A 26,490-nucleotide genomic window follows, 5' to 3' on the forward strand; every position below is an offset into this window, starting at 1 on the left:
TATACTGCTCCATTTGGGTCCAATGTGTGAAGTCTGTTTCTTGTGTCCCCAGCCGTGAGATTGCCGGACCTCGTTCCTCAAAGCGGTCGTAGAGCTACGACAGTCGTAAGTCTATGTTAAAGTATGGGAGTTACGATCAACTTACCGCTACGATTGCGTTGAGGAACAGGGCCCAAGACTAGGCTGAGACGTAAAGCCTTAGTCGCTCATTTATTATGTGACAACATAACGAGTCAGAAGTTATGTCGTAACTACGACGTGAAGGAACCGAAAGTACATGACAGCTACATTGCTGTGCAAATCGTTATGCATATGTAACATCGTAATTACGACTTAACAGATTTCCTCGGGAATTACATGGAGGTCCACCATTAAATACTCGGGAGGAATACGAAACTTGAGAAGTCTTATGCTTGTTTTGTATCTGGTCTAAAGTACTGTTCTGTTCGAAACACTGGATAGTTGGTTTGTAGTTTGACGCAGTAGTCAGGAATATTCCAGCTATAAGGCAGCGCTTGTAAATCGAACTTGTACCGGATAATCAATATCATGAGCATATATCTACGCAGTTGGGTTACGATGACATGTGCCAACCACGTCAGCTAGTCTGACCACCCGATCCTATTAGCCGCGTCCAAAGACAAGCATGAGTTGGTGAAGACCAGTTCTATCCTGGATCTTCACGGGTGTCTTGCTTGAAAGAAGAAGCAGGAGGCATATTTTATGCGAACAATTGACAGAGACGAAACTAAAATATAATGTGTTTATAGTATTGTCCGGGACACATTTAAACCAGTGTTAGAAATAGATTAATTTATTAGTGGTGCTAATGATCCAAAAATGTCATTAGCCCTTCAGACACCATATTGGTCCGAATAATACAAGATAATGTACAGACAATACGTTCTGTCATCTGTTTATCTATGAGCCATGGCATCTTTACTGTATCGCATATTCGTTTTAGTTTGGCATGGAAACCATTTGATAACATCCATGCATGAATAAATGGAAGGCGATGCTTTCTGTTTGGAATTTTTTGTCGGTTAACATAAGATAGAAACTTTTCCATTCTGAGTATCTACCGACTTCTCTCAAACAATCTATAACTGATGGTAATAATTGAATGATTTCTGCTATATCATTCTCAATATCTTGGGCAACATCCATTTCATAAGTTCGAGTTCGCTATCTACTCATCCGAAAGCTTTGGTGTCTTTGTCCATCACTAATTTCTTTACCATTAAAGACCGTATTTATCTGTGATTCTGTACCGCCACTAGTACATGTTTCGGTCCGCTCCCGGATTCATCTGAGAGCGTCTCACTTTCACATGCACAGCGCATGATGTGCATATTATCGGGTGAAGGAACTACTTTTGTCCGTTGTTTCGAATTTATATAGGACCAACTTGGAGACTTTTGGTCACATATGTTTCTGCCCGCTCCCGGATTCATCTGAGAGCGTCTCACTTTCACATGCACAGCGCATGATGTGCTTATTATCGGGTGAAGGAACTACCTTTGTCCGTTGTTTCGAATTTATATAGGACCAACTTGGAGACTTTTGGTCACATATTGCAATTTGCCCGTCAATGGCGACAAACACGCAACTCAAATTTTCACTTCATTTTCTGGATGGGTGTTACGAAAATGGATAATGTCGTCAATTAGGTGACTTTTTTTACATCAAAGTCGAGACACATGTACTTCATGGGGCTATAAGACCAAAAAGGGCAAATTGTGTCAAAAAAATCAATGCTAGCAAACCCTATCAAGCAAAACAATTTGCCACTTGCAAACGTGTGTCTCCACGTGTAGCAAGCCGTAGCCTCTCAAATAGGAAATTCGCCTGTAACTTCACTAATTGAGTGAAATTATCCACATCCCTTTACACACATACGGAATAGTTACCACCTCGAATCCCCACTGGTTTGTAAAATGTCTGTTGCTTTGACAATTAAAATCACACATTATTTCCATTTGATGTCAAAACATGCCAAATAACATCGAAATTTTACACTCTTCTTATAACGTTTGGTGCGAGTTTCAGATCAAGTTATTACCTAATTATTAATCTATCAAAATACGATAAATCTGACAAAAAATGCATATAATTTGACTTTACTTACACTTTGTGCGTGTAAGGACACATGGTAAAAAGTAGTTTCATCCGTAGCGAGCCTTTGCTCTGTCCTTACCAAGCCGTAACGGCCACTAGCAAACATCTTTTCGCTGGTGCGTATTATAGGGTGTGACCTATCTATGTGCCAAGTTTGGTGAAGAAATATTGAACGGTTTTAAAGATCTGCCACTGTATAGACAAATGTGAACAGACGGAGTACATTTTGGTACCCTCCAAAAACGCGTTATCTTCATATTACATTATCATGAGGACTTCAGTCATCATCAGGGGAAGAATCTTTAACATAATAATTGTCTGCATCTGAGATCATTATCATAACCGCTGTCATTTCTGCGGTTTCACGCAAACAATATTTTAATAAGTGCCTTAAAACAGTAAAACGTATTTAAAAAATCAATCTTGAAATGATTCACGATTGTAATGAATATTTCACGCGAAAAGGTCAGTCTCTGGCTCTTCAGAACACACCAATGACGTTACTGCTTTCGATTTAAATCCTTGTAATAACGTGCATTTACTATTTGTTTATTTTTTTAGGGCGATGTTGTCGCTAAAATCAGCAGCCAGGATTCAGGAAACATAAGCAGCTCCTAAATTATCACTATCAATGCGGACCAGCTTCGGTAACTTTTGACAGGGCCGCGCAAAGGTCAACTAGCATTTTGCTAGCGGGTAAGCAGTTATGATTACACGATGCCATTTAGAAAGTGGTCAAATGCAACATATGTCATTTTTTGGATTTCACTTTCTCTGTAAAGTACAAATTCTAGTACTTTTGTGGGGGGGGGGGGTTGAGTCCCATCCGGGATTCGAACCGGAAGTGGAAGTCGCGGTGGCTGAGCGGGTTAGGCGGCTGACTTTGTGTGCTGGCGATTAGGTGCCTGACTCTGAGGGTGCGGGTTCGAATCCCGGATGAGCCTCAACCCAAAAGAAGTACTAGAATATGTACTTTACTGAGAAAGTAAAATCCCAAATATGACATATGTTTCGGGTAAGCAGTTGTTTCGACAACCGATTTGAACAACACTGATCGTTATACAACTTCGGAAACGCGCGATTACCATGACAACTACGTATACCAGGAAGCCCATTCTTCAATAACACTATAACCGTCAAATTTCAATACATTAAATCTGCTTCAATAGGTCAGCTGAATCAAAATGAGCTTAATTTCCTTGTGTCCAGATACTGGGCGATTCAACGTGACACATTCATATTGTTCATTGTATTGGTTTTCGTGTTTTCACTTTCCTTGTGCATGCGATCAGTGCTGTCAACAAAACCTGATTTCGGAATGAGGAAAATCGACTCCATATATCAACAAAACGATAGACAAATCTAGCCTCTGTGCTAATACACACGTTTGTAACTGCCCATGGCTTACCTTGTGTTTAGCTGTTCCATTTTATGGTGAGTATGAATTGTCCGTTTTGAACACCGTTTTGGCCCTACTGATTACTGATGCGTGTTGCCTGCGTCACAAGATTCTGGTGTTAGAGGTTTTGCTGGTTTCACTAATTTAAGGAACTTAAATTTAAGGAATGTTTGTGATGTTTGAGGTATTTCTGGCTTTACAGGTATTGGAGAGATCAGATGTGTCTGAAATTTCAGACGCTTGTTTGTTTTGTTTATTGTTTAACACCGCACTCAGCAATGTTCCAGCCATATGGTGGCGGCCTGTAAATAATCGAGTCTGGACCAGACAATCCAGTGATCAAAAGCATGAGCGCAGTTGGGACACGATGTCATGTGTCAGCCAGGTCAGACTAACCGATCGTATTAGTCGTCCGTTACTAGAAGCATGAGTTGCCGAAGATCAATACTAACCCGGATCTTCACTGGTAGGAGATACAACTAGACCCTGCACAGTTATGTTCTGGTCGTTATAAGTGTACTTTACTCTCAGTCAGGGAAACAGTTTGTGACGTCTTATTCTTCTTGTGAATTTACTGTGTTTTTAGTTATGGTGGATTTTTCCTTAAGTTATCTTTCCTTAAGTTATCAACGCGAAGAAATATTCAACTGAACGTTCCTCGGTTATATTTGGTCATTTTGTGTGATTGTGAAATCGATTCATTATATTTCAAATGCATTGTTGCCTTCAATAAAAATACTTAAGTAACAATTGACTCCAATTTTTCGTAGATCCAACCTCAACTCAAGAAAAACAAAAACTATGCAATTAGAAACAGCATGAATAGGAAACCTTCAGATGCTTATATGATCTGTAAATGGTGAATGTAAACAATAATCTCTCTGGTTCACGGTAATGAATATAATGAACCAACCTTCGTTCAGTAAAACTACGTAGACAGAATTGCCAAAAGTGAGACGGGAAGTGATATATCACTTGATTACCCAATCATGGCTAATTGTCGGCCAGTATGTATACATATTTTTCCGTGTATAAAACACTGCCTTTCAAGAGAATGAAATACACTCATGCAGTTTCAGTTGAACTTGAACACACTTGCATACATTGGAACATTGTCTATACCCACCATACCGCTAAGTACATATTCTCCTTGTAACAACTCTTTGAATCAGCTGCTTGATAACGGTGTTAGTACCTACAACGAAACGTCTCACTCATTGAAATAAAGAAGTTGCCTATCCATGGAACTTGGTTTTCTGTACCTATACAACTTCTGAAATGCCTCTTTCGGATATATTTTCAATATTTGTGACTTCAGAATCATATTTCAGAGATGGAAGGGAGTCACTATGAAAGACTGCACGTACTAAATCAAAAACGTTCCACTTTTGTGTATACACCCATTAAGCAACGCTTTATCTTATGTGTACATTCTGTTTTTGAAAATACAAAAAATAACTAGAATAAGTTCGTAAAACAATTATGCGTGAAAACAACAGACGGAAATATATTGAGGTAATTAGCAGTTGTATTCTAAAATGAGGTAGTTGTTGAGTTGGGCTTTACGTCACATAGGGAGTATTCCAGCCATGTAGTAACGAGCCAAGTCTGATCTTATACACATTTTAATTTTAGTGTCCAAAAGAGTTTAAGGTTTGAAAACATATATACTCTTTAAAAAAAACGGAATATGTCATAGCACCAATATTAAAATGAACTAAGTTCATCAATCAATCGGTATCAATTTGACAACGTAAAGAGCGGCAACGCATACTCAAATGTGTTATAATGCAAGAGCGGTTATTATTGTAGTAAAGCCAGAGGCGCTAGTGTAGCATCAGCTTGTAATGTTGTGTATTATTCACAGGAAGTACACTATCTTGTACGTATCTCTTCGGCTATGTAAAGAACAAAAACATTATGTGTCATTTACGTGGTGTAAAGCATTTTTAGCTATTGTGCGTGTCGATAGATAGATAGATAGATAGACAGATAGATAGATAGATAGATAGATAGATAGATAGATAGATAGATGCGTCCCCCAACTACATGTTTCTAAGTTGTGAGGACTATTCTCATGGTGATGGGCTTTCACCCAAAGGGTTAACGCCTATGATCTTCGTCGCGGTGCCAACGTGGGGGTGAGACACTGTAACACAAGTGAAATATTCATCCTAGCACAGTAAAACCTAACTCACCCACCCAATCTAGACTGTCCTGCTACTCTGTCTCACAATCCGTGAACCACATTATTTCCCCAGCATTCCTTTCAGTACTAAAACTCTAAAAAAGCAAGTGTAGATTTTTGCTGGTTGAGTTTCCTATCACACGATTACACGATGCCATTTAGAAAGTGGTCAAATGTAACATATGTCATATTTGTTATTACAGCCGATTATTCCCGGATGAGTCTCAACCAAATAGTAACAGAATTTGTACTTTACTGAGTAAGTGTAATCCCAAATATGGAATATGTTACATTTGACCACCTTTTAAATGGTATTGTGTAATCGTAGCTTTCGGTCGTTTGAGCCGTGCCAATTATCAGAGGGGTACATAAATATCCGACTGCCAAGTGTCAGACTTCCATCGCGGAAGACGGATCTTCAGTCGCGGTTGCTGAGCAGGTTAGGCGGGTTAGGCTGACTTTGTGTGCTGGCGATTAGTTCCTGACTCTGAGAGTGCGAGTTCGAATCAACCCCAAAAAGTACTAGAATTTGTATTTTGTACTAATTTGTACTAAGAAAGTGTATCCCAATATGACATGTTCCAATCACACTTTATTTCAAGTTGTCAATTTTTTGTCACTATCAAAGGTATATACATTTGGTAGGAATTATATAGAAAGAACCATAAAACTATGGTCAAGATTCTTCAAACAAGGGTGTTTACTTCCAGGTTCTGAAATTAAAGATCGATACAAAGTATCAATTTGCACTTACTATAACAAACTGTTATAATGAAATTTCACCCCATCAATCAGTTCACAATACCTGACATTGTCATGAAATGACTACTCCCTAGGTACACGCATCTTTGACAAAGTCTTTCAAACCTCCTGATCTAATCATCTAATATCATTAAGCCTTAGTCTACCATACTACATATACACTAAACGTCAAAAGAAACGTCACCCTCCCTCCCTAATGACGGAGGTACCTATCTTCAGCTGGCACTGTAATGCGTGGACGTCCAGTTCTTGGTCTGTCAACGGTGACCTCGGACGTCAGTAGCTCTGAATAAGTCTCATAACCCTGATACGGTAGCATTCAAGGCGTTTTCAACAGCATTGTATGTCACCCCCATCGGGACCATCTCAACGACCCATTCTCTCACTTTAGCTATTACACGTGGCATATTTCTCGTAAATCATGTCATGCATTCTAGTCTCTCTTTATACCCTCTAGAGTCAGTCTGCACCTTAAATGGATGGAAACACTGCCTGAATATTGATACGTTTTGATGACCGATATTGCTATGTGTTTAGATGTTCCGAATCACTTTTTCACAATATCAAAGTCACGTTTGACTTGTTTTCATTCATGCAAATCAGCAGAAAATGTGTTACAAGACTGATATCATAGAAATGATTCTCTTACAATTTTGTACCCGCTACAACAGTTGTTTCTTGTTTTAATAGTTGAAAAATGATGACTTTAAGTGGTTCATCTTTGTCTCAAAGCTTAATAGTATTTCAACCTTTCTTTCGGATAGCTAAATCACTCTTATTGTGTATTTCGGCATGGTCGAAAATAGGACAATTTAATTCCCCTGAAAAAGGTGCATTTCACCTAAATCTGAATGCTTTTGGTAATATTTACTGGTGATTTGCACAAAGCTGCTATTTGCCTTCCTTGTAAACTAATATCTTCTAACATGTATTTGATAGTTTGTCAGTTATTCATAAAGGTAGGAGGGTAACATTTCTTTGGTGTTTGTGATTGTGTGCTGATATCAAGTGTGTTTCGTTGCCTTTAAAGAGAAATATTGTGATCAATAACTGTTCTATTTATTGCAGTGCGGAGTCAGATTAAATGAATTATGGCATTTTCCTTGGTAACTGGGGCTTGGTAAAACATTCAGGAGAGGGCCTTTCCCAGTGTTGTGTTAGAGTTCACGGGAACCCGGTAAGTCTCAGGATCGTTGTCAATGAAACGTCCTTCCATTAAGCCCTTTCTGTTCAGCAAAAGCCCAAATGAAATATAGGGCCGCCTCCTATTCTCGCGGGTTTCCTGTTCTCGCGGTAAACACTTTTTCTGCCGATGCGTGATACTTAGCGGTTGTTTACATCACTGACCGGTAACGAGGAAGTGGCCCAAGTCTGTGAATTATCAAAATTTTCCAAGGTAACGAATATTCGTGAGTTTTCAACAACTCGAAAATATCGCAACTTTTCCCTACCCTTTCCGACAGGATTCCTCCTCATTACAACTAATAACGTTACTTTATATATGCGATATACACCTGATGGATGAAGCAGTTGATAGATGCAGATGTTAGAGGGGAAATATCTTCATTTAAAACAGCAAGCATGCATACGAAAAGAAGTGTTTGTATTATTTTTTCAACCGATATCCGTAAGTACCGCGAGAATAGGAGACGTCAGTTTACGTCTGTGCATTTGTCAATCATTCATTGACCCGTGGAGATCCGAGGTAGCATCGGTCTTCAGTATCCCAAGCTGGTCGTAAACGGGGTCTAACGGGATCAAGTGGTCAAGCTTGCTGACATGTCATCGTATACCAGTTGCGTAGATCAATACTTAAGCTGTTGATCACCGTATTTTCCGGTCCAGATGCGATTATTAACGGACTGGGAGATGGAAGCGGCACTAAACGGTTAACACCAGCCAACCTTCCAACCTCTCCCTCTCCGGTGCATGTTGAGTAAATCAAGTTGTGTCTCTTCACAGACTTCGAAACCGTGACAAAGTAGAACAGGTTATTGAGGTGTTTAATGATAATAACTAACCACTCTTTCTTCCTTCCTTCGGGTGTGTTTGTTGTTTTATGCGCTGGGACAACAAGGTGTTTAATGAAAGTGATTAACCACCGTTTCTCCAAGAGTGTCTGACGCGTGTCTCTTAACAAACCTAGTCGATGTAAAAGTGGTTAGTTATAAACTGATGCTAACTTTCTTAACTATCAATTATGGTTTATACTATGATAAGTAATTTGTGTATCACAGAAAACAGCGTCATGAACGATACAACGACCCCTGAAATGACAACAAGTGCACAGCCCTCTTCAGGTTGGTACAAGTGAGAGAATGAGTGAAAGAGTGAATGAGTGAATGAGTGAGCTATTTGGTTCTTTGCGCCAAAATGGAATCTACCTCAATACTGGCTATTCTCTTGCACTGACATCTATACAGGTATAAAGATTACATTTGAATCGTCACAGAAACAACCACGCTCTCTAAGTCTACGTCCAATGGTAACCGATATATTTTTGTCAGTACAAATGATGTGCTGAACTGGACGATGTGAATTCTGCATACCCAAGGCAAATGTTGGAATGTTCACCAGAACGTGCTTATACCGCCGGGCCTCTAATAAGCATTGTTTCGCAAATGTATTCTTCCTTGGTCTAAAAATAATATATTTAGGAATGGTCCCTTCAGTCATAACTTTCTGTCATCCTGTATTTAAAAATACAGGGTGTCGGTGTTTTATAAGGGCCGGGTCTCTAATGAACGCCGGGTCTGGAGGTCCGTTGAAAAATAAGCGCCGGAGGCATAATGAGGGGTGAGGTTTTGTCAGTGGCGAACCAACAGCTCTGAATCTTGTAATGGTAAATGTAGTCGGTTTCTAGTTGGTTTCATCCTGATGGGTGACTGACAATCATTGACGTACCAAGATCTCTTAATAATTATAACCCGGACCTTGCTTTCATTCCAAAAGGGTGTATTCATTCTGTATTAACCTTGAACCGTTTATCCAGGCATTTCTGTATGTTCCCTTTTTAAACAGAATCCATAACAGTGTACATTTACGACGCTGTACAAATTGCGGGAATGGATGAGATACTGGCTTACCATTTTCGCAATTTTGCCCTTTGCCCGTGGAATCTGAATGAATACACCCAGGGCCTCTGAAGATCCGGGTTAGAATTATTATGAGATCTTGGTACGTCAATGATTGTCCGTCACCCATCAGAAAGAAACCGACTGCAGTCCATTTGAGCTTACCATTTTCGCAATTTTGCCCTTTGCCTGCCGAACGTGTATGAAGACTAGTCATTGTCTTGCTTTAACAGTTCAAGTATAAAGATTATACTTGACTGAAACCAACGTCAGAGTATTATTCTACTATCGATGTTTTCTTTATTTTTATTTCCAGATTCAACAACGTTCGGGAACACCACGGAAACTGCCACCGGTAACCTTGGTAGCCATTAGATGTAAATTAGTAAAGATGATGCCCTGAATTGGACGATGAGAATCATACGTTTCGAGGGCAAATATTGGAAGTTTGACTAGGAACTACTAATATAATTTTCTTGTGGCAGGCCCAACTGTAGATACGAGTGAAAATAGGTGACACTTAGTCAATGACCTATAACGAGTTTTTAATACTGGGTGAAAAGGGTGAGTTTAACGTCGTGTGTACGAATATTTCGGTCATATGACGACGCGCACGCATGTGTATGTGTGACTGCTTGTACCTGCCCCGAATCAAACTGCCTTTACACTGCTATATCAATGAGATACCATGCCGCAGTTAAGCATAAATACCCCGCTCATGACTTTGAGCAAACCCGTCCTTGTTGTACCCATTATTGCCGACCTCAAAGCAGCGAACAACAATTACCGTATTGTAACGTCTTTTGGTATTACGCGGCAGGGGATCGAACCCGCTACCTTCCGTTATCCTGGCGGACGCTCTAACCACAACGCCATTTAGAGTGGTTAAATCATATACAGACACATCCGAATTGTCACGCCTTAGCGGTCTCAGGATCCCATCACCGTACCTCCAAATCCAAATGTATCCAAATTACACTTCATTTATTTATCATTGTAACATACCTCATATATACACACAACCGGGGCAGTGGGGTAGCCTCGTGGTTAAAGCTTTCCCTCGTCAAGACGAATCTCCGGAATCGATTTCCGAAGTGAGCAGAACATGTCAAGGCCATTTCTGGCGTCCCCCGTCACGATATTGCAGGATTATTGCTGAAAGCGGCTTAAAACCATATTATTACCCATTCACTCACTAACGACCATCTCTCGCTGTAAACTGTAAATGAATATGTCCTCATATAAAAGGTTCATTAAAAATAATCTCAATAATATTCACGTGTTGATTTCGCTTTACCCGTGTAATAGGCACAATAAACTCAGCAAGAGTTGTATACTACCAAGGAAGTGGAGATTGAAACACGATGTGCTGTTGAGACTGACATCCAGTGATCGAGGGAAAAAGTACCAGCGCCTTGAGTATGCACTAGTGCGTGGATATGTGCGATATATAAATATCCTATATCCTAAATGTATCATTAATCCATAACGTATTAAGGAAAGTAGACATTTGAATCTAATCTGACATATGCAGGTAACCTTTCCGCAAGACCAAGGAAAGAGAAACACAGTCTCGATATGTCAATGACCATGTTTGTCATTAGTTAGTCAGTAATTTGTGTGTGTTCATGACATTTTGCATGTGAAGTAATCGTTACGATTGATGGACAGTAAAGACATTTGTGTAATTTAAAGGCATAAACATATTGTGAGCTGGTGATATTGTGAATCACCACCTCATATCTATGACAAAAGAATGTCCTACAGATTGCCGGTGGGAGATGACGACCCATGAGTTAGTGAATGTGTTAGGCTTTACGCCGATTTAGCAATATTCCAGCACTATTACGGGAGTGGGCTCCAGAAATGGGTTTCACACATGGTACCCATGTGGGGAATAGAACCCGTGTCTTCGGCGTGACGAGCGAACATCTTAACCACTAGACTAACCCACAGCCCTGACGGCCCATTATATATGTTTCTGTTGTGAATGTACGAACTCAGCAATGAAAACTATATATACCTATAATTATTATTAAAAATAGTGCCATTTCTAGTGCATGAACACAAAGTGACGGCGAACCATATTTCACCATAATCCATAATTTTCTTTAAATCCACTTTGAACTCTACATTTCGGTTTAATGGGCTTTATATGTAAACGTTTTATATTCACCAGCCCCCAATGTCATCATCATCACCGGTTCAGTCTGCACCATGCTCGTCGTCGTCAGCTGCATCACCCTGCTTGTGTACTGTGTAAGGACTTGGGGCAAGTCGGGGAATGGATGTAAGTAGTAGTTCTGTTTCAAATGACTGTTGTCAAGTAAACTAGCGGCCGAAAGAAAGTTATCACTTTTAAAGTAATTAACACCGATTTCAAAATAGAAATAAGACGTACATGATATTTACGATAGCAATTAGATATATTAGACAGAAAAAAATCCAATAATTTAATTAATTTGAAAATGCATTTGCCATAATTTATTAAGAAGGGATGAACAGGTGAAAGTTCATCCAAAAAGTGAATAATGTCACAAAATGAGACAGGGGTCCTCAACAGCGAGCCTGGGCATCCATACACGCCAACATACATCGTCTCATTGACGTCGTCAGTCAGCGCATGACGTCAGAGTCTGTTCAATTACCTGTCGGTTCACTGCTGGTGATACACGCTGTCTCAGCTGATGACCAAGATGGTATCAACAGTATTCAGTGGGGTTCATGTCTGGAGAACGTGCTGGCCAAGGCAATGTGTTGACGTGAACTTAGTGGCGGCGTGAGGCCTTATGCTGACAAGCTGCCAACTCCTCTTGGCTATTGCCAAATAATGGAGTGTACTTAAGGTCTCACCAGTTCATACCTTGGCATTCAGATTCATCCAGCCACGTTGTTCTCTGGCCACGCTTTCCATCCCATAAAATCCTCCATGCAACACATGAGGGGCCAAGGAGATTCCATGGAAGGGACCTTAGTACACCAGCAATGACATGTCGTCGACGGTATTAGCATGCATTCGGACCCCACTTTTAAGTCTTTTACGTTTTGACAAATTCACGTTTCATGCTAAGTTTTCAGACAGCTGAGGTGATAACAGTACCATGTTGCGTTTTGGTGAATGTTTTCTTCTGTACCAGGGTTTTTTTCTGTAAACGTGATAACATTCTTTTGTCCGTTGGTTTAATATTGCTCTATAATACTTCTTGTTGTTTTCTGAAGGTAATTAAAGTGTAAAAGTGACATATGTTAACTGAGGCAGTTATCTGCAAATCGATTCATAGGTGCAATGTATATATGTCAACCTATTTCCCCGTCATTTACTGAGAACTGCAAACATATATACTGATTGCCGGAGTGTTTCTATTTCCAGTAATGTTATCTGGAGAACATTCGATATACTCTTGCACTGATTTTCAATACTGTTATCCTGAGGTATTGTATACACACGAACCTATTTTCGGCAGTGTTGTCCACTTCATATTACACACAAGCACCTTTTCCAAGTTTCAGATGAAGACAGAGACAGGCTAACGTAAGTATTCAATCTTTAGCCTTAACTTGTAGCGAGTGAGTGAGTGAGTAAAGTTTTACGCCACTTTTAGCAATATTCCACAATATCACGTCCGTCAGAGGACACCTCATATGACTTTCACACATTGTAGCCATGTGGGGAATCGAATCTGGATCTTAGGCGTGACGAGCCGTTGCTTTAACCACTAGGCTACCCATCCGCTCCCTTAACTGAAGTACAACGATACATTGGCATAAAATTATATGAAGCTGTTTTGATGTTTGAACCTAAATATTCATCAATATATAACCGTAGTGATGTTTAGAGTATTGGTCAAGACATACCATATTCCAACTTGTGTCTTCCCTAAACTGGGGGCAGTGGAATGGCTTAGTGGCTAAAACGTTCGCTCGTCACGCCGAAGACCCGGGTTGGATTTCCTGCATGTGTGAAGCCCATTTCAGATGTCCACTGCTATGACATTGCTGGAGTAGGCGTACAAAGCGGCGTAAAACTAAGTTACTTCACTTACACACTCTTCCCAGTTGTCAAAAGACAGAGCGGTATCTGACAATTGCAATCAGAGAGCGACATGGTAGTTATACATACGTAAATTGTATGCATGGACATAGATAAGAAACAGAACGCCTTACTGGTATATATAAGTATATACCCGTTAAGTTTGGAGTAAAATAATGCAGGCGTGTGGCTATCGTTGTTAAAACATATGTCATGGAACTTTTATCAGATAAACTCTTACGCACTATTTACTCTGTTTAGCAGCCTCCAAGAGAATGCCGATTTCGTTCTATCAAGACACACCGGTAAGTGCAACATCGCTTACTGTTCCACCTTACCAGTTTCTTGAGGCGGTGGGATAGCCTGGTGATAAGAGCGTTCGCTCGTCACGCCGAAGACCCATGTTCGACTCCCCACATGGGTACAATGTGTGAAACCCATTTCTGGTGTCCCGGGCAGTGATATTATTGGAATATTGCTACAAACGGCGTAAAGCCACACTCACTCACTAACAAACCAGTCTCTAAACCAGAAATATATTGATCACTGGATTGTTTTGTCCAAACTCGATTATTTACAGACTTCCTCCATATTGCTGGAAAACTGCAACTTGCAACAAACAAACGTTAACATATTTCAGACAAGGCTGATCCATGGACGGTATACGTGTACCTTGTATCTTGTATATCTTGACTGATATTGAAACGTAAAATCTGTAAATCTGTTTTGGTACTTGCATCGTCACTTCGGCACCGAGCAATGCATGGACCCTCATGGTTTTCTCACACTCAGTTCAGTGTTGGGGTAGCCCGGTGGTGAAAGCGTTTGCTCGTCACGCTGAATATCAGGGTTCGATTCCTCCACATGGATACATTGTGTGAAGCCCATTTCTGGTGTCCCCCGCCGTGATATTGCTTGAACATTGCCAAAAGCGGCGTAAAACCACACTCACTCACTCGTTCAGTGATGAATGGAATACTATACTCTAATGTCGTATATATAAATTGTGTTATTCTTCTCTACATTCAGTGATGGTGGACAAGGCTTGTCATGTCGTTATGGAGGGTGAAACTCCTTTATGCCGACTAGAGAGTACATCGAGAGCATCGAGAGGACCAGGTATTGAACATTTAACTATATCAAACGCGTTCATACACTACAGTCTACAAACTATGGGAAAAGGCCTACGTTTTTTAATTGGCAGCAGTTGGCACCCTTAAGATACATGGTCTAGGCATATAACAAGTACCTTGAATATATATTTTCAAAAGCGAGCTCAAATGACAAAGATTTTATGTTCAATGTCATTTTCCCGATGACGAAATACATATAGAAATACCCGTGAAGGTCCCGGAGTAGAATAGGCCTTCAGCAACCCATGCTTGCCATAAAAGGCGACTCAGCTTGTCGTAAGAGGCGACTAACAGGATCGGGTGGTCAGGCTCGCTGACTTGGTTGACACATGTCATCGGTTCCCAATTGTGCAGATCGATGTTCATATTGTTGATCACTGGATTGTCTGGTCCAGACTCGATTATTTACAGACCGCCGCCATATAGCTGGAATATTGCTGAGTGCGGCGTAAAACTAAACTCACTCACTCACTCACATATCGAACTACCAAAGAAACTCAGAAATACTCAGACATACAGAAGTAAGTATACATCTAGTGTTTGGACCTATTTTCCAGAAAACAAGTGTACGTAAAAGCTACTCGTACAGGTGTACAATGCATGAAATGTTTTGGAAAAAACACAAGCAATGCTTGTTTCTGAAGATAAGATATACTGCTTTATGTTGAATTTAAGTCAACTGATTATTTGCCGATTTTAGATGGGTACATCATGGCATACCAGAACGATCCAGGATCCGCAGCAGTCTACCTAGAATCCACCGCAAACACTGACTCTCTATATGCCCAACCTGCGATACTGAACAGATCTGGACAACAAAGTACGTGTTTATATAGACCACTTCTTCAATCATGTAGAATATCACCATTAATTTGTTAGTTTCGTTTTGTGATGAGCATTACACTCACGTTGCACAGTAAACTAAGGTCATCACGAACTCAAATGGACCACACAACCGCAGTTCGTAAGTTTGTTATATCTGTCTGTTCGTTATACGCGGTTCGATTCCGCACATGGGTGCAAAGTGTGAAGCCCATTTCTGATGTTAGTGCTTTACTGATGTTCTTTTTTCTTTTGTATAGTTCAAAACGTGCATGTGCAATTTGTGTCATACTGTTATGCCAAAACCTCGTAAACGGGAGATCTCAATGGAAGAGGAAAATGTAATGGTGTCAAAGAACTACTGAATGTTTATGCAACTATTTTCGTCGGTAGACGCTACTCCCGCTAAGAGCAGTGCAAGACATAGTGCCACACCCTCGAAGACAGACATTGATGCCTTGTACGCTAAACCAATCAAGAAGAAACACAGACAGCAGAGTATGTATTCAGAGTCCACTTCCCAAATACCCTTATTTATGGCTCCCGCCAACCTGTGTTTTTTTTCAAATTTGTCTGAAACCGGCAACAAAGTGGAATAATTTTCAAAAACGTAAAGACAAATATATCCATTTTCTTAAAGGAAAGAACCATGTCCTTTTGTAATTTCATATAAAATTTGTTAACATTGACTTTGCTCACATGAGATTTTTTTTATATTTTTATATAGAGCCAGCAGCATAACAAGAGATGTCACAGAAATACGACAAATACTCTGAGCTTGTTTCGGACAGCAGAGCTGTTTACACTTTGTGGAAACTGTGTTGATAGACCCTCGAGACTGATTCTACTCTTCCCTTCCCGCAACACACACACACGCTCATGCATGCACATGCAGAAAGTTCACGTTCACACAGAAAATATGCATACATGTGCATGTACACACAGAGAACATGTAAGCAAGCACAGAACATACACGCATACTCACTCACACTCTGAATATATCCACACACACAGGCACACAGAGACCATGTACTCACACACTCGCACATACATAAAGAGAACATACATACTGAAACCATGCATACATGCTCGCGTACACAAATACACACACGTATACACTGAGAGAATATATACACAGACAGAAAGTATACACACACACGCACACAGAGAAGATGTACACACACACTCGCACACACAGAAAGAGAACATATACACACAGAAACCATGCACACGTGCACACACATGTACGTGCACAAGCACACACACTCATACACTGAAAGAATATGTACACAGAGAAAATACTCAATGAACACGCGCGCAAATACGGAAAACATGTAGACACGGGGAACATGCATACAAAAACACTGACAAATGCACATGCCATCATATTGTATATAACATTGAATTAACATGTGCCTACAGAATGCGTATGTGGACACACGCTCATAAGGACGATACACTTTCCTTTGCTTGGAATGTAAATATTCTGTACTAAAACGATTACTTTTGTTAAAACAATGTCTGCATCCTTTAGTATTGTATGAGATTCATCCATGTGACTTCTTTACTTCAAACATTCCCCAAACCACACAGAAACGATTTTGTCTGAAAAGGTTGCACTGCTACTTTGTGCATCGTTTGATGAGGGCATTTCAAGGCGTTTCAACCAGTATTCATTGTCAATCCAGTCGTAAGTAAACACACAGTTCTCCCGAATTCAGTCCCCTTACCACATAGCAACGCGTGATGCAACCAATGAGACGTCACTCGTTTGTTTTGTTTTTTTTCTTTTCTGCAACACACATTAAGAGGGAAAAAAACTCTTGATAGGTTCTTGACCAAAGCTAAGCTTCAGTTAGAAGTGAAAGAATGGACTGACTTCTATTTCAGGGAGAACAAGCACATGGTGTTAGATATTCGCTTATATATTTTTTTTCATTGAAAATTTTGCTATTGTAAGACATCACAGTACGGAAGCTTTGGATATACGTTAGGCAACTTACCCTTAGAGATTTATCCAATGACTGTAACAGCTGTCGTACGCACGAAGGCCTTGCATCAAACTCACTTGCAAACTGTTACAGTTTGGTGGTATCTCGATGAAGGCATTTTAACGAATTTCAAAAAATGGTTAATACCATGTAGCTGTAAATATGTAAACAGAGGTCATTCAAAATTCACAATTCACGTGAAACAGTGCAGTGGGTGTGCTATTCTGTAAACTGCGGAATTTCTGCCACGTATACAACAGAAGCTATTTTGTTGAAACTTCACACTTTCAACGTTAAGTAAAGGAAGTGGGTGCATTTTACCAAAGACCAATTTCGCATCTTTGGACGCATCATTCATTTATTGTCTTGTAAATATCGACTTTTTTCTTTTTACTTCGATAAATATTTCCTGAATCATATTTCTATTACTTTGTCAAAATTTTCCTATTTTGAAAATGCATTTGAAATAACAAAAAAGTATTTGACATGATCAAAAAATGATGAAAGCAACAAGAGAAAATGTGAAATGAGGGGGAAAATGAGCAAAATGGTATAAAGTAGAAAGTTGCATTTTAAATAATTCGTTGTGCCAAAGTTGCACTATTGTTATTTCGTACAACTTGTCCATTGATGCACCTTATGTTACCAAGAATCTTAAGGGTTTCATGACTCAAGTTAAAATCTTCTTTGATTGAACCGAATATTGTCTTTTGGTCTTGTGGTGTATATATGCCAGTGTGTGTTTGTACGTCGCCGGTTGTGTTTGCAACCATGGTGATTCCATCTGCAAATGCTACAACGAAATGTTCACAGGACATGGGTGCAACTGAAATACGTTTCAGAAACATGACGAATAACAACGGAATAAGTATAGGTCGTTTGTTTGCACAGAATGTGCATTAAATGGATGAGTCAATAACTTATATTAATTCTGATATATAACCAGGTTCACATGTTATTGTCTCTACGTTATTAAAGTACACAGTCAATTCAATGATACAAAGAGAAAAAAAATGAAAAACGTTTAATTTCTTTGAGATTTTAATGTTTCATGAAACCATGCATGATTGCTTGTACAGAGCAAACAGTAACAAACACTACATTTTTAACTTAACTAAATCTTTAATGTTCCGTTTGTGCGTGTGAGAGAGTATCGTCTTGTAATCTGGATATGTTTTATATATATAATATAATAATTATAATTTCTGGATGCGAATAAACACTGCATTTTCAAGGGAATTCTTACAACTCATTTAACATTTAACATCATCGAAATTTAACATAATCAAACTTTAACATTTAACATTTACCTATGCAATCTCTCTTTTTAAAAGGCATCCGAATATTAATTTCAGAAATTTGATGCCATCTAAAAAGTAACGCTACTTTTTTCTGCTGTGTAATACTGACACTAAGACTACTACAACCACGTGTCGTCGTGTCCTTGCTAGGATCAAAGATGATTTTTAGATTTTTTTCAAAGTAAGATAAGACCCGTGTTATTGTATTGTGAATCATTTCGAGTCGGGGGACTTCTCAATCTCTTTTAAATGTTTAATCTTCGCATAGACACGACAGCCTGTGACTGTAGAGACAACTGTCTACACAGCGTCAACGTCCTGCTGCACAGCTTCGTTGATGTAAAAGTGGTTTGTTTCTTCCGACTGCATGATGGCTGCACGTTCTGGAACAAACATTGCCTTTCGCATCAGTTATGTATTCTACTTAACATAAACATAAACATAAACATAAACAAACACAAGCAAAGAAACACATGTTATCTAAAACAAATATTATATCCTGGTTCACCTTATTACATTCCAGACATAAACATAAATATAAACAAACACAACAAAGATACACATTCTGTCGAAAACAAATATTATATCCTGGTTCACCTTCTTAAATTACATACATAAACATTAATATAAACAAACACAAACAAAGATACACATTCTGTCGAAAACAAATATTATATCCTGGTTCACCTTCTTACATTACATACATAAACATAAACATACACTTACACACAAACACATATACTTTCACTTACAAACAAAAACACAGTAGTACCAAGCACTTGAACACTTTCACATTCAGACACTCACAACCAAAACAAACAGTCACATAAATATACATTTCTGCTTTTTATGAAACGAATAATTCCCTCATCATCACTTTCTCCATGTATTTTACTGTCCCGAACATATACATACATGATACATATTCTACAAGAAACAAATGATGCTTGCCACCTCACCTTCGTCATATGTTGTGGCACGCACTCGCACACACAGGAGTACATATGCAGCCACGCAACACAGAACCATGTACACACAGACATACACAAATATACTCTGCACACAGAGATACATATATCCCGTGTTTTACATAATAAGTATCGATTTACGCTATTGGTATACGATGAAATGTGTCAGTCAAGTCAGAGAGCCTACAACACGCGATCCCGTTAGTCGCCTTTTATACCAAACATGTGATGCCGAAAACCAATTCTAACCCAGGTCTTTACGGTTAAGCACTCCAACAAAGTGAGAGAGTGAGTGAGTGAGTGTGGTCTTCGACGTGGCAAGCCAACGTCACCCCCAGCACACACAGCACGTATTTATAGATAGATAAGTACCTTCCTTCTGTTTGTGTCTCCTTTTTGTCCACATGATGATGATGACGGTGATGATGACAATGGCTACTGCAGTACCACACAGTGACCCAGCCACCACATAAAAGTGTTGCACATCAGGGGCTTCTGTGGGTGTACAAACATCATCCTGAGACCATCACAGTCACGTAGAATGTTCTACTAATACATCTTAAAATAGTTTCTTTGGTAGCTAGGGATGGAGAACAATGCAATGCATAGCTTGAAACGTGAGCTGTCAGCGACGTATCTGCTATTTATGTATCCACTACATCTCCAGGCCTCGGGAAACTTTTTCTAACCCCAGAATTCATTGCAACGGTCCTCATTATCTTACATACTCCGCTCTCGATTTTCACACTCCGATTCGTTTCTCGTCAATTTTCAAAGCTGAAATTCCCTTGTGCTCTTACCCTGTAAGTAACACGACGTGTTGTTGATATCTACATCCGTTGATATCTACAACACTGACGCTGACTTTTAATATACATTGTTATTGATCCCTTGGCGCTGCTAATGAAATTCAAGGGCATTCTGATCGGTCCGTTAGAATGTGTAGTGAATAAAACAAGATGTTGAAAGTCACTGGCGGATAATTTAAGATGAATAACACAGGCTGTTGAAAATCATTGGCGGATAATTAAGATCTCGAGAACTACCGAATTGGAGTCAGATGTTAGCGTAGGTTTACAGTAGTGCAGTTGCAGATACTGAGTATTGTCACCATAACTGAGTTTCAAAAGAGTATCCTGTTTAATTTTTGTACCTTTGCCATGTTCTTCCATTGTCTTGTTTCCACCTGGGAGACTTGAGTTCAACTTTGCTGACGAGGTTTGTTCTGGTCTGGTCGCGAAGGTTGACCTAAGTGGACCTGTATATGGATTTGTCTGTTTTGCTGTAGTTGTTGATTTGCTTGTTGTTGTCGACGAAGAAACGCCATGTCTACCTGTAGACGTTGCCATGCTTGACGATGAAGATGACGACGTAGAGGTCGTTGGGATGGTAGATGTTGGTCCGGAGGTCGAAATATGTGTGGTCGGCAATGATGATGATGATGATGATGATGATGATGATGAAGATGATGACTGCACAGATACTGAAGAATTCACACCTGTAAAATGCATTCAAATATGCATGGATTTAATTTCTGTTTGGCCAAATTCTGCGAAAGTATGTACAGACACCATAGATGTGTACGCTCATAAATGTAGCCTGTATTTGTTTGTTTTAGATAAAAAAAACAACTATAACTTTACATTAAAAAAGGTTATGGGAAAACATTTGGTGTTGTGGTATCTGTTAGCAACTGAACACTCACGTATAGTGATGTTGTTGCTTCTTTCCTCTACTTCGCACCACCACACAGATCCGTTGTCTATGTCGGAGTCAGTCGTGAGGGTAACGTTGTGTTGCCTGCCGTGGCAACTGACACTGACCCGTCCCGACAGGTACTCGTAAAACAGTTCCTTGTTCAGTATGGACGCATTGCTCACGGATGAACAAGAAGGGTTTGTGGCGAAGATGGGGTCGCCATTTCGAAACCAGTAGTTTTGCTCTTCCTCCGAGATGTTGCAGGTCAGAGTGAGGGGCTCCCCGTCTGTGGCTACCGAAGGGACGCTGGTCAGCTCAATAGAACCTGGAAATATGTGCATATAAAATACGTGTCTATAATGTGAGTGAGTGTGGATTGCGACATTTTAAATATAATCGAGCAATATCATGGCTGGGGACACAAATGGGCTTCACATCTGTGTTCGCGAAGTTTTTACAAAATAAAATCATAAATATGTAGTTCAAAATTTATTGTTTTTTTTATGTGTTTAAGGTGCTTTTTTGAAAGTTAATTAGATCAGAATCGGTTTGTGCAAAACACGTGAGCAAAATATTGTTTGCGTTTTCTTCGCGTGAACAACGCAGGTTTCTGCGTTGGCGCGAACGCTGGCTTTACATATTGTGCTCATGTGAGGAATCAATTCAATTCTTTATTGTTTGTGCGCACTTTGAGCATGCCCCTTAGTGGCATGGAGTATTGCGCAGTGTAAGTACCCTCATTATTTATTATTAATTATTGTATGAAAGGCCATAGGCCCATATACAAAAAGGAATACATCTTAACAATGGCATATATGATCAGCTTTCTAACTAATCAGTTCTTTTCTTAACAAAAATGCATTGTGTTGTTTTGCCAGTTCTTTGCATGCAAGTATGGAAGACAATAGTTGAGCATTGATTTGAGTCGTGGCAGATACTTGTTTCTTAGTTTTCATACCCAGGAGAAATAAACATAAAATGGAATTTGTCTTCAATAATATAACATAATATAACAGAATGGACATAATCGCTAGGTTCTCTTCACAGATACATACCTTCCACTGTTAATTAAACATCACTAGGGCCTAATCTAAAACGTATAAAAGCACAGAGAACATCTCAGTAGCGAAGGTGAGGAAGATAATGCTCTGGCTCGATACGACTTAAATTGTTGATATGAATCATATTCTAGAACTTTCATTAATAGTTGATTGCCATTCCTACATAAGCACATCAATAGCCCGCATACGAAACTGACTAATAATTCTATTCACATTGCCAGTTGCCTGTGATAACCAAATACAACCAAAGCCATATCGAACTAGTAAGGTGCGAATATGAGATGTCCACTGATTCTTTCCAAGATTATCAAGATGTAGAAGCATATTGAAGGCTTTTTTCGGTAAACGATGTTCAGACAAAAGATGATATATACAAGGGGAACCTCCCAAATTCACCATAAACCATAGTATTTGGTGTTGACAAACCAACATTTAGAAACGCTTTACAGGCAGGCAAATGCATTTTTTCTATGGTATAATAATCTTTGAAACCCAATATTTCAGATCCATACTGTAACATCGGTTGTATCTCAGAGTGAAATTGTTTAAAATTAAGTTAATAGTCGGTGGAATAACAACAAAGAGAAGTTGTAATCGAGCTTTCTTTGCTCTCTTCGCGAGGTTACAATGTAAGTACAGACTTATTCACATTCAGCGTATGGGCGAACAATATGCCAAGGTATCTGTAATAATTCACAACATTCATACGTTTATCTTTAAGAAAAAACACTTGTCACTGGCCGACAAAGGACAACCTCTACGGACAATACAACAATCGAAACCGGATCTTCGGCGAGACGAGCGAACGCCTTAGAGACTAGGTTACTCCACCGCCCATTGTCCATACCGAACCTGTTACTAGCGAATAGATGGACTCAGCGTGCTGTTATGTGTATTCCATAGTACGGTAGACGGTTATAACGAACTAAAATTACTGATCTTTCCCAGTTTACTATATGTAATACCCATAGTAAAACTTTATACCCAATTTACTGTATGTAAGACCTATAGTAGAACTTTAGTTCTAGTTTACTGTATGCAATACCTTTAGTAGAACTTTAGTCGCAGTTTACTGTATGTACGACCTATAGTAGAACTGTAGTCCCACTTTACTGTATGTAATACCTATAGTAGAACTTTAGTCCCACTTTACTGTATGTAATACCTATAGTAGAACTTTAATTCCACTTTACTGTATGTAATACCTATAGTAGAATTTTAGTCGCAGATTACTATATGCAATACCTATAGTAGAACTTTAGTCCCACTTTACTGTATGTAATACCTATAGTAGAACTTTAGTCCCACTTTACTGTATGTAATACCCATAGCAGAACTTTAGACCCATTTTACTGTATGTAAGACCTATAGTAGAACTTTAGTTCCTGTTTACTGTATGTAATACTTATAGTAGAATTTTAGTCGCAGTTTACTGTATGTAATACCTACAGTAGAACTTTAGACCCAGTTTACTGTATGTAATACCCATAGCAGAACTTTAGACCCATTTCACTGTATGTAATACCTATAGTAGAACTTTAGTTCCAGTTTACTGTATGTAATACCTACAGTAGAATTTTAGTCGCAGTTTACTGTATGCAATACCTATAGTAGAACTTTAGTCCCACGTTACTGTATGCAATACCTATAGTAGAACTTTAGTCGCAGTTTACTGCATGTAATACCTATAGTAGAACTTTAGTCACTGTTTACTGTATGTAATACCTATAGTATTATATAGTATTAATGCCCAGCGACTGATCACGATTACAATGTGATTCCAGATTATTTGTGCCTGGTTTGCTGTGTAACGCTGCACTGCAGTATACGAGGCTACACCTCAGTATTACTTGAATGTGAATCATTTATGATTCCATCTCATGATTAGTCAAAACAGACACGAAAAAACACGGATGACATACATACACAGGGTAACACAAAGAATTGAGGTAAAACATACTGACACATACATGCACAAGCGCCATACACAAATATTTGACATGCTACACACAGAAATACGCACAGATTTGATATATTTACAACAGAGACATGCATGCACACTGATTCGACCTGCCTGGAGAGAAAAGAATACGACATACGTACAGACACACGTACACACAGATTTACATACAGCGACAAGCAAACGTGTGTAGTACAAATACAGACATGTATTCATACAGATTTGACATAATCCAGTTACATACATACTTGGCGTATATACTGAGATGCCTACACGCTTATTTGATGCACATGCAGACAAACATTCACATAGATTTCACAAACATACAGTGACAAGCACACATATTTGAGATACAATGTACACGCATACACAGAGCTTTGACAAAATGTGGAGTTAAACACATATTTGACGTATAAACATAAAATATTTGACACGCGAGTAGTGAGGAACATATTTGACGTACAGACAAACATATTTGATATACGAGTAGTGCGAAACACATCTGCCGTTCATACAGACATACATACACACAAAGATGTTACATACACATGGCTATGAAGAAACAATCGAATAAAAGTGTTACCCTCAAAGCCAAACAATTCAAAGCTCACACACCAAGCTAGAAAAGTTTTACAAGTTACTTACAAAAACACAGGAGGTGAAAATCCAAGACTAACAGTAAGAACAGGGCATACTGTAAGCTGAAAGCATTCATTGTTAAACAGTAAATGTGTTTCATCAACCTGAAACCAGGACACTTTTGAAATCTGGAACACCAAGATAGATACGTAGCTATGTTGTTTGATCGCGATTAACACACCGCACCAGGTTTTTCAGATGTTGATGGTACATGTTGTTGATGACACGGCGAATGCAAAAACACTTTTCTTAATCTATAGCAATGGTTTTGTTTAAACTTACAAGGTCATTAAATAGAATATGTTTATTGATGGGTGGTGGGGTAGCCTATTATTTCGTCACGCGGAAGACACGGGTTCAATTCCCCACGTATGCACAATGTGTGAAACCCATTTCTCCGTGATATTGACGGAATGTTGCTAGATGCGGCGTAAAACCTTACTCACTAACTGCAGTCAGTATGTAGGACGTCTTAATGCAACAAGACGCAGCGCACGACTACATCCAAAGTGACTCAGTAGCGTGGGTGTGACTACCCTCTTCGGTTCGTGAGTGAGTGAGTGAGTGTGTGAGTGACTGAGTGAGTGAGTGAGTGAGTGTTTATGTTTTCTGCATAGGTTGTATTGGGTATTTGTGTCGAACAAATTAAATTGACAGGTGAGGAAAATTCCTGGTGTTCCCGCCGTGATTCTGCCGGAATATTGGTGAAGGCGGTGTAAAACCATGCTCACTCACTAATATGTAAAAATAATCATAACATCACTAGCAAATAGTGACGTTAACAATTGCCAGGCCGGGGTACTAATTTGGTGGTGGCAAGAATTACATTGGGCTGAAACACTCTCCCCAAACTTTATTTCCATTTATCGCCGTTGTAGCATACGTTCAACCGTTGTAAAACAGTGAACGAGAGGTTCAGAGAAACTACAAAAGAGAAACGAAATACCTTCTGAGTAAACAATATAACTGAACCTAATAAAGTACAAATATTCAAAATCCCCTTTCAAAATAAGCAATTACGTCTAATATTTTTTCTGGTATCTCGTTTGGACATGGAAGCAAGATAAATTGAAGAAGTTACTCACATCAGTGTTTTAACATGACTCGTGTGTTTCGCTCGCAACATGGAGACCTTCTGACTGCCTGAGCCCATGTGCTTCTGATCATATGATCAGATTGCCAGGATGTTAATTGTTATACATTTGAAAACGTTTAGTCAGCAACCTGGATTCGAACCTACAACACTCGTGTTTCCAAATGGTTAATGTAATAATTCCGTGAACAATCCTTTACACCACAGGCAGTTGCACAGCTATGTTGACAATTTTATATATCAAAATAAACCT

General features: G+C 39.2%; 2 protein-coding genes across 3 annotated transcripts; one reads left to right on the forward strand and one right to left on the reverse strand.

Moving 5' to 3' along the window:
- Window positions 1-3,472: 3,472 nt before the first annotated feature.
- On the forward strand, window positions 3,473-18,756 carry LOC137278465 (uncharacterized). 2 transcript variants are annotated; one of them, XM_067810815.1, is made up of 11 exons: window positions 3,473-3,552; window positions 7,536-7,644; window positions 8,705-8,767; window positions 9,858-9,896; window positions 11,721-11,831; window positions 13,052-13,073; window positions 13,833-13,876; window positions 14,601-14,690; window positions 15,405-15,524; window positions 15,920-16,024; window positions 16,254-18,209. In XM_067810815.1, exons 3-11 carry the CDS (start codon window positions 8,716-8,718, stop codon window positions 16,265-16,267), a joined length of 597 nt encoding a protein of 198 aa, XP_067666916.1. In that variant the 5' UTR covers window positions 3,473-3,552; window positions 7,536-7,644; window positions 8,705-8,715; the 3' UTR covers window positions 16,268-18,209. The 2 variants fall into 2 exon arrangements, with proteins under 2 accessions (XP_067666916.1, XP_067666908.1); XM_067810807.1 differs by having other exon boundaries at window positions 3,476-3,552; window positions 13,046-13,073; window positions 16,254-18,756.
- Window positions 18,541-25,244, reverse strand: LOC137278458 (uncharacterized). The gene is made up of 5 exons (XM_067810792.1): window positions 25,151-25,244; window positions 21,492-21,809; window positions 20,940-21,284; window positions 20,159-20,281; window positions 18,541-19,201 (listed from the first exon to the last, which is right to left on the reverse strand). Exons 1-5 carry the CDS (start codon window positions 25,242-25,244, stop codon window positions 19,119-19,121), a joined length of 963 nt encoding a protein of 320 aa, XP_067666893.1. The 3' UTR covers window positions 18,541-19,118.
- Between the last annotated feature and the right edge of the window lie 1,246 nt (window positions 25,245-26,490).

The sequence above is a fragment of the Haliotis asinina genome, chromosome 1 (assembly GCF_037392515.1).
Source record: "Haliotis asinina isolate JCU_RB_2024 chromosome 1, JCU_Hal_asi_v2, whole genome shotgun sequence".
Taxonomy (NCBI): domain Eukaryota; kingdom Metazoa; phylum Mollusca; class Gastropoda; order Lepetellida; family Haliotidae; genus Haliotis; species Haliotis asinina.

Excerpts from the sequence above, each read along its gene's own strand:
- LOC137278465 (XM_067810807.1), top strand. The coding sequence starts at position 8,716 with ATGAACGATACAACGACCCCTGAAATGACAACAAGTGCACAGCCCTCT. Across the intron at positions 11,832-13,045 it reads GGGCAAGTCGGGGAATGGAT|TTTCAGATGAAGACAGAGAC; the intron begins GTAAGTAGTAGT and ends ACCTTTTCCAAG. Across the intron at positions 13,877-14,600 it reads CGTTCTATCAAGACACACCG|TGATGGTGGACAAGGCTTGT; the intron begins GTAAGTGCAACA and ends CTCTACATTCAG.
- LOC137278458 (XM_067810792.1), bottom strand. The coding sequence starts at position 25,244 with ATGAAACACATTTACTGTTTAACAATGAATGCTTTCAGCTTACAGTAT. Across the intron at positions 21,810-25,150 it reads TTTTCACCTCCTGTGTTTTT|GTTCTATTGAGCTGACCAGC; the intron begins GTAAGTAACTTG and ends ACATATTTCCAG. Across the intron at positions 19,202-20,158 it reads GAGACACAAACAGAAGGAAG|AACGTGCAGCCATCATGCAG; the intron begins GTACTTATCTAT and ends TGTTTGTTCCAG.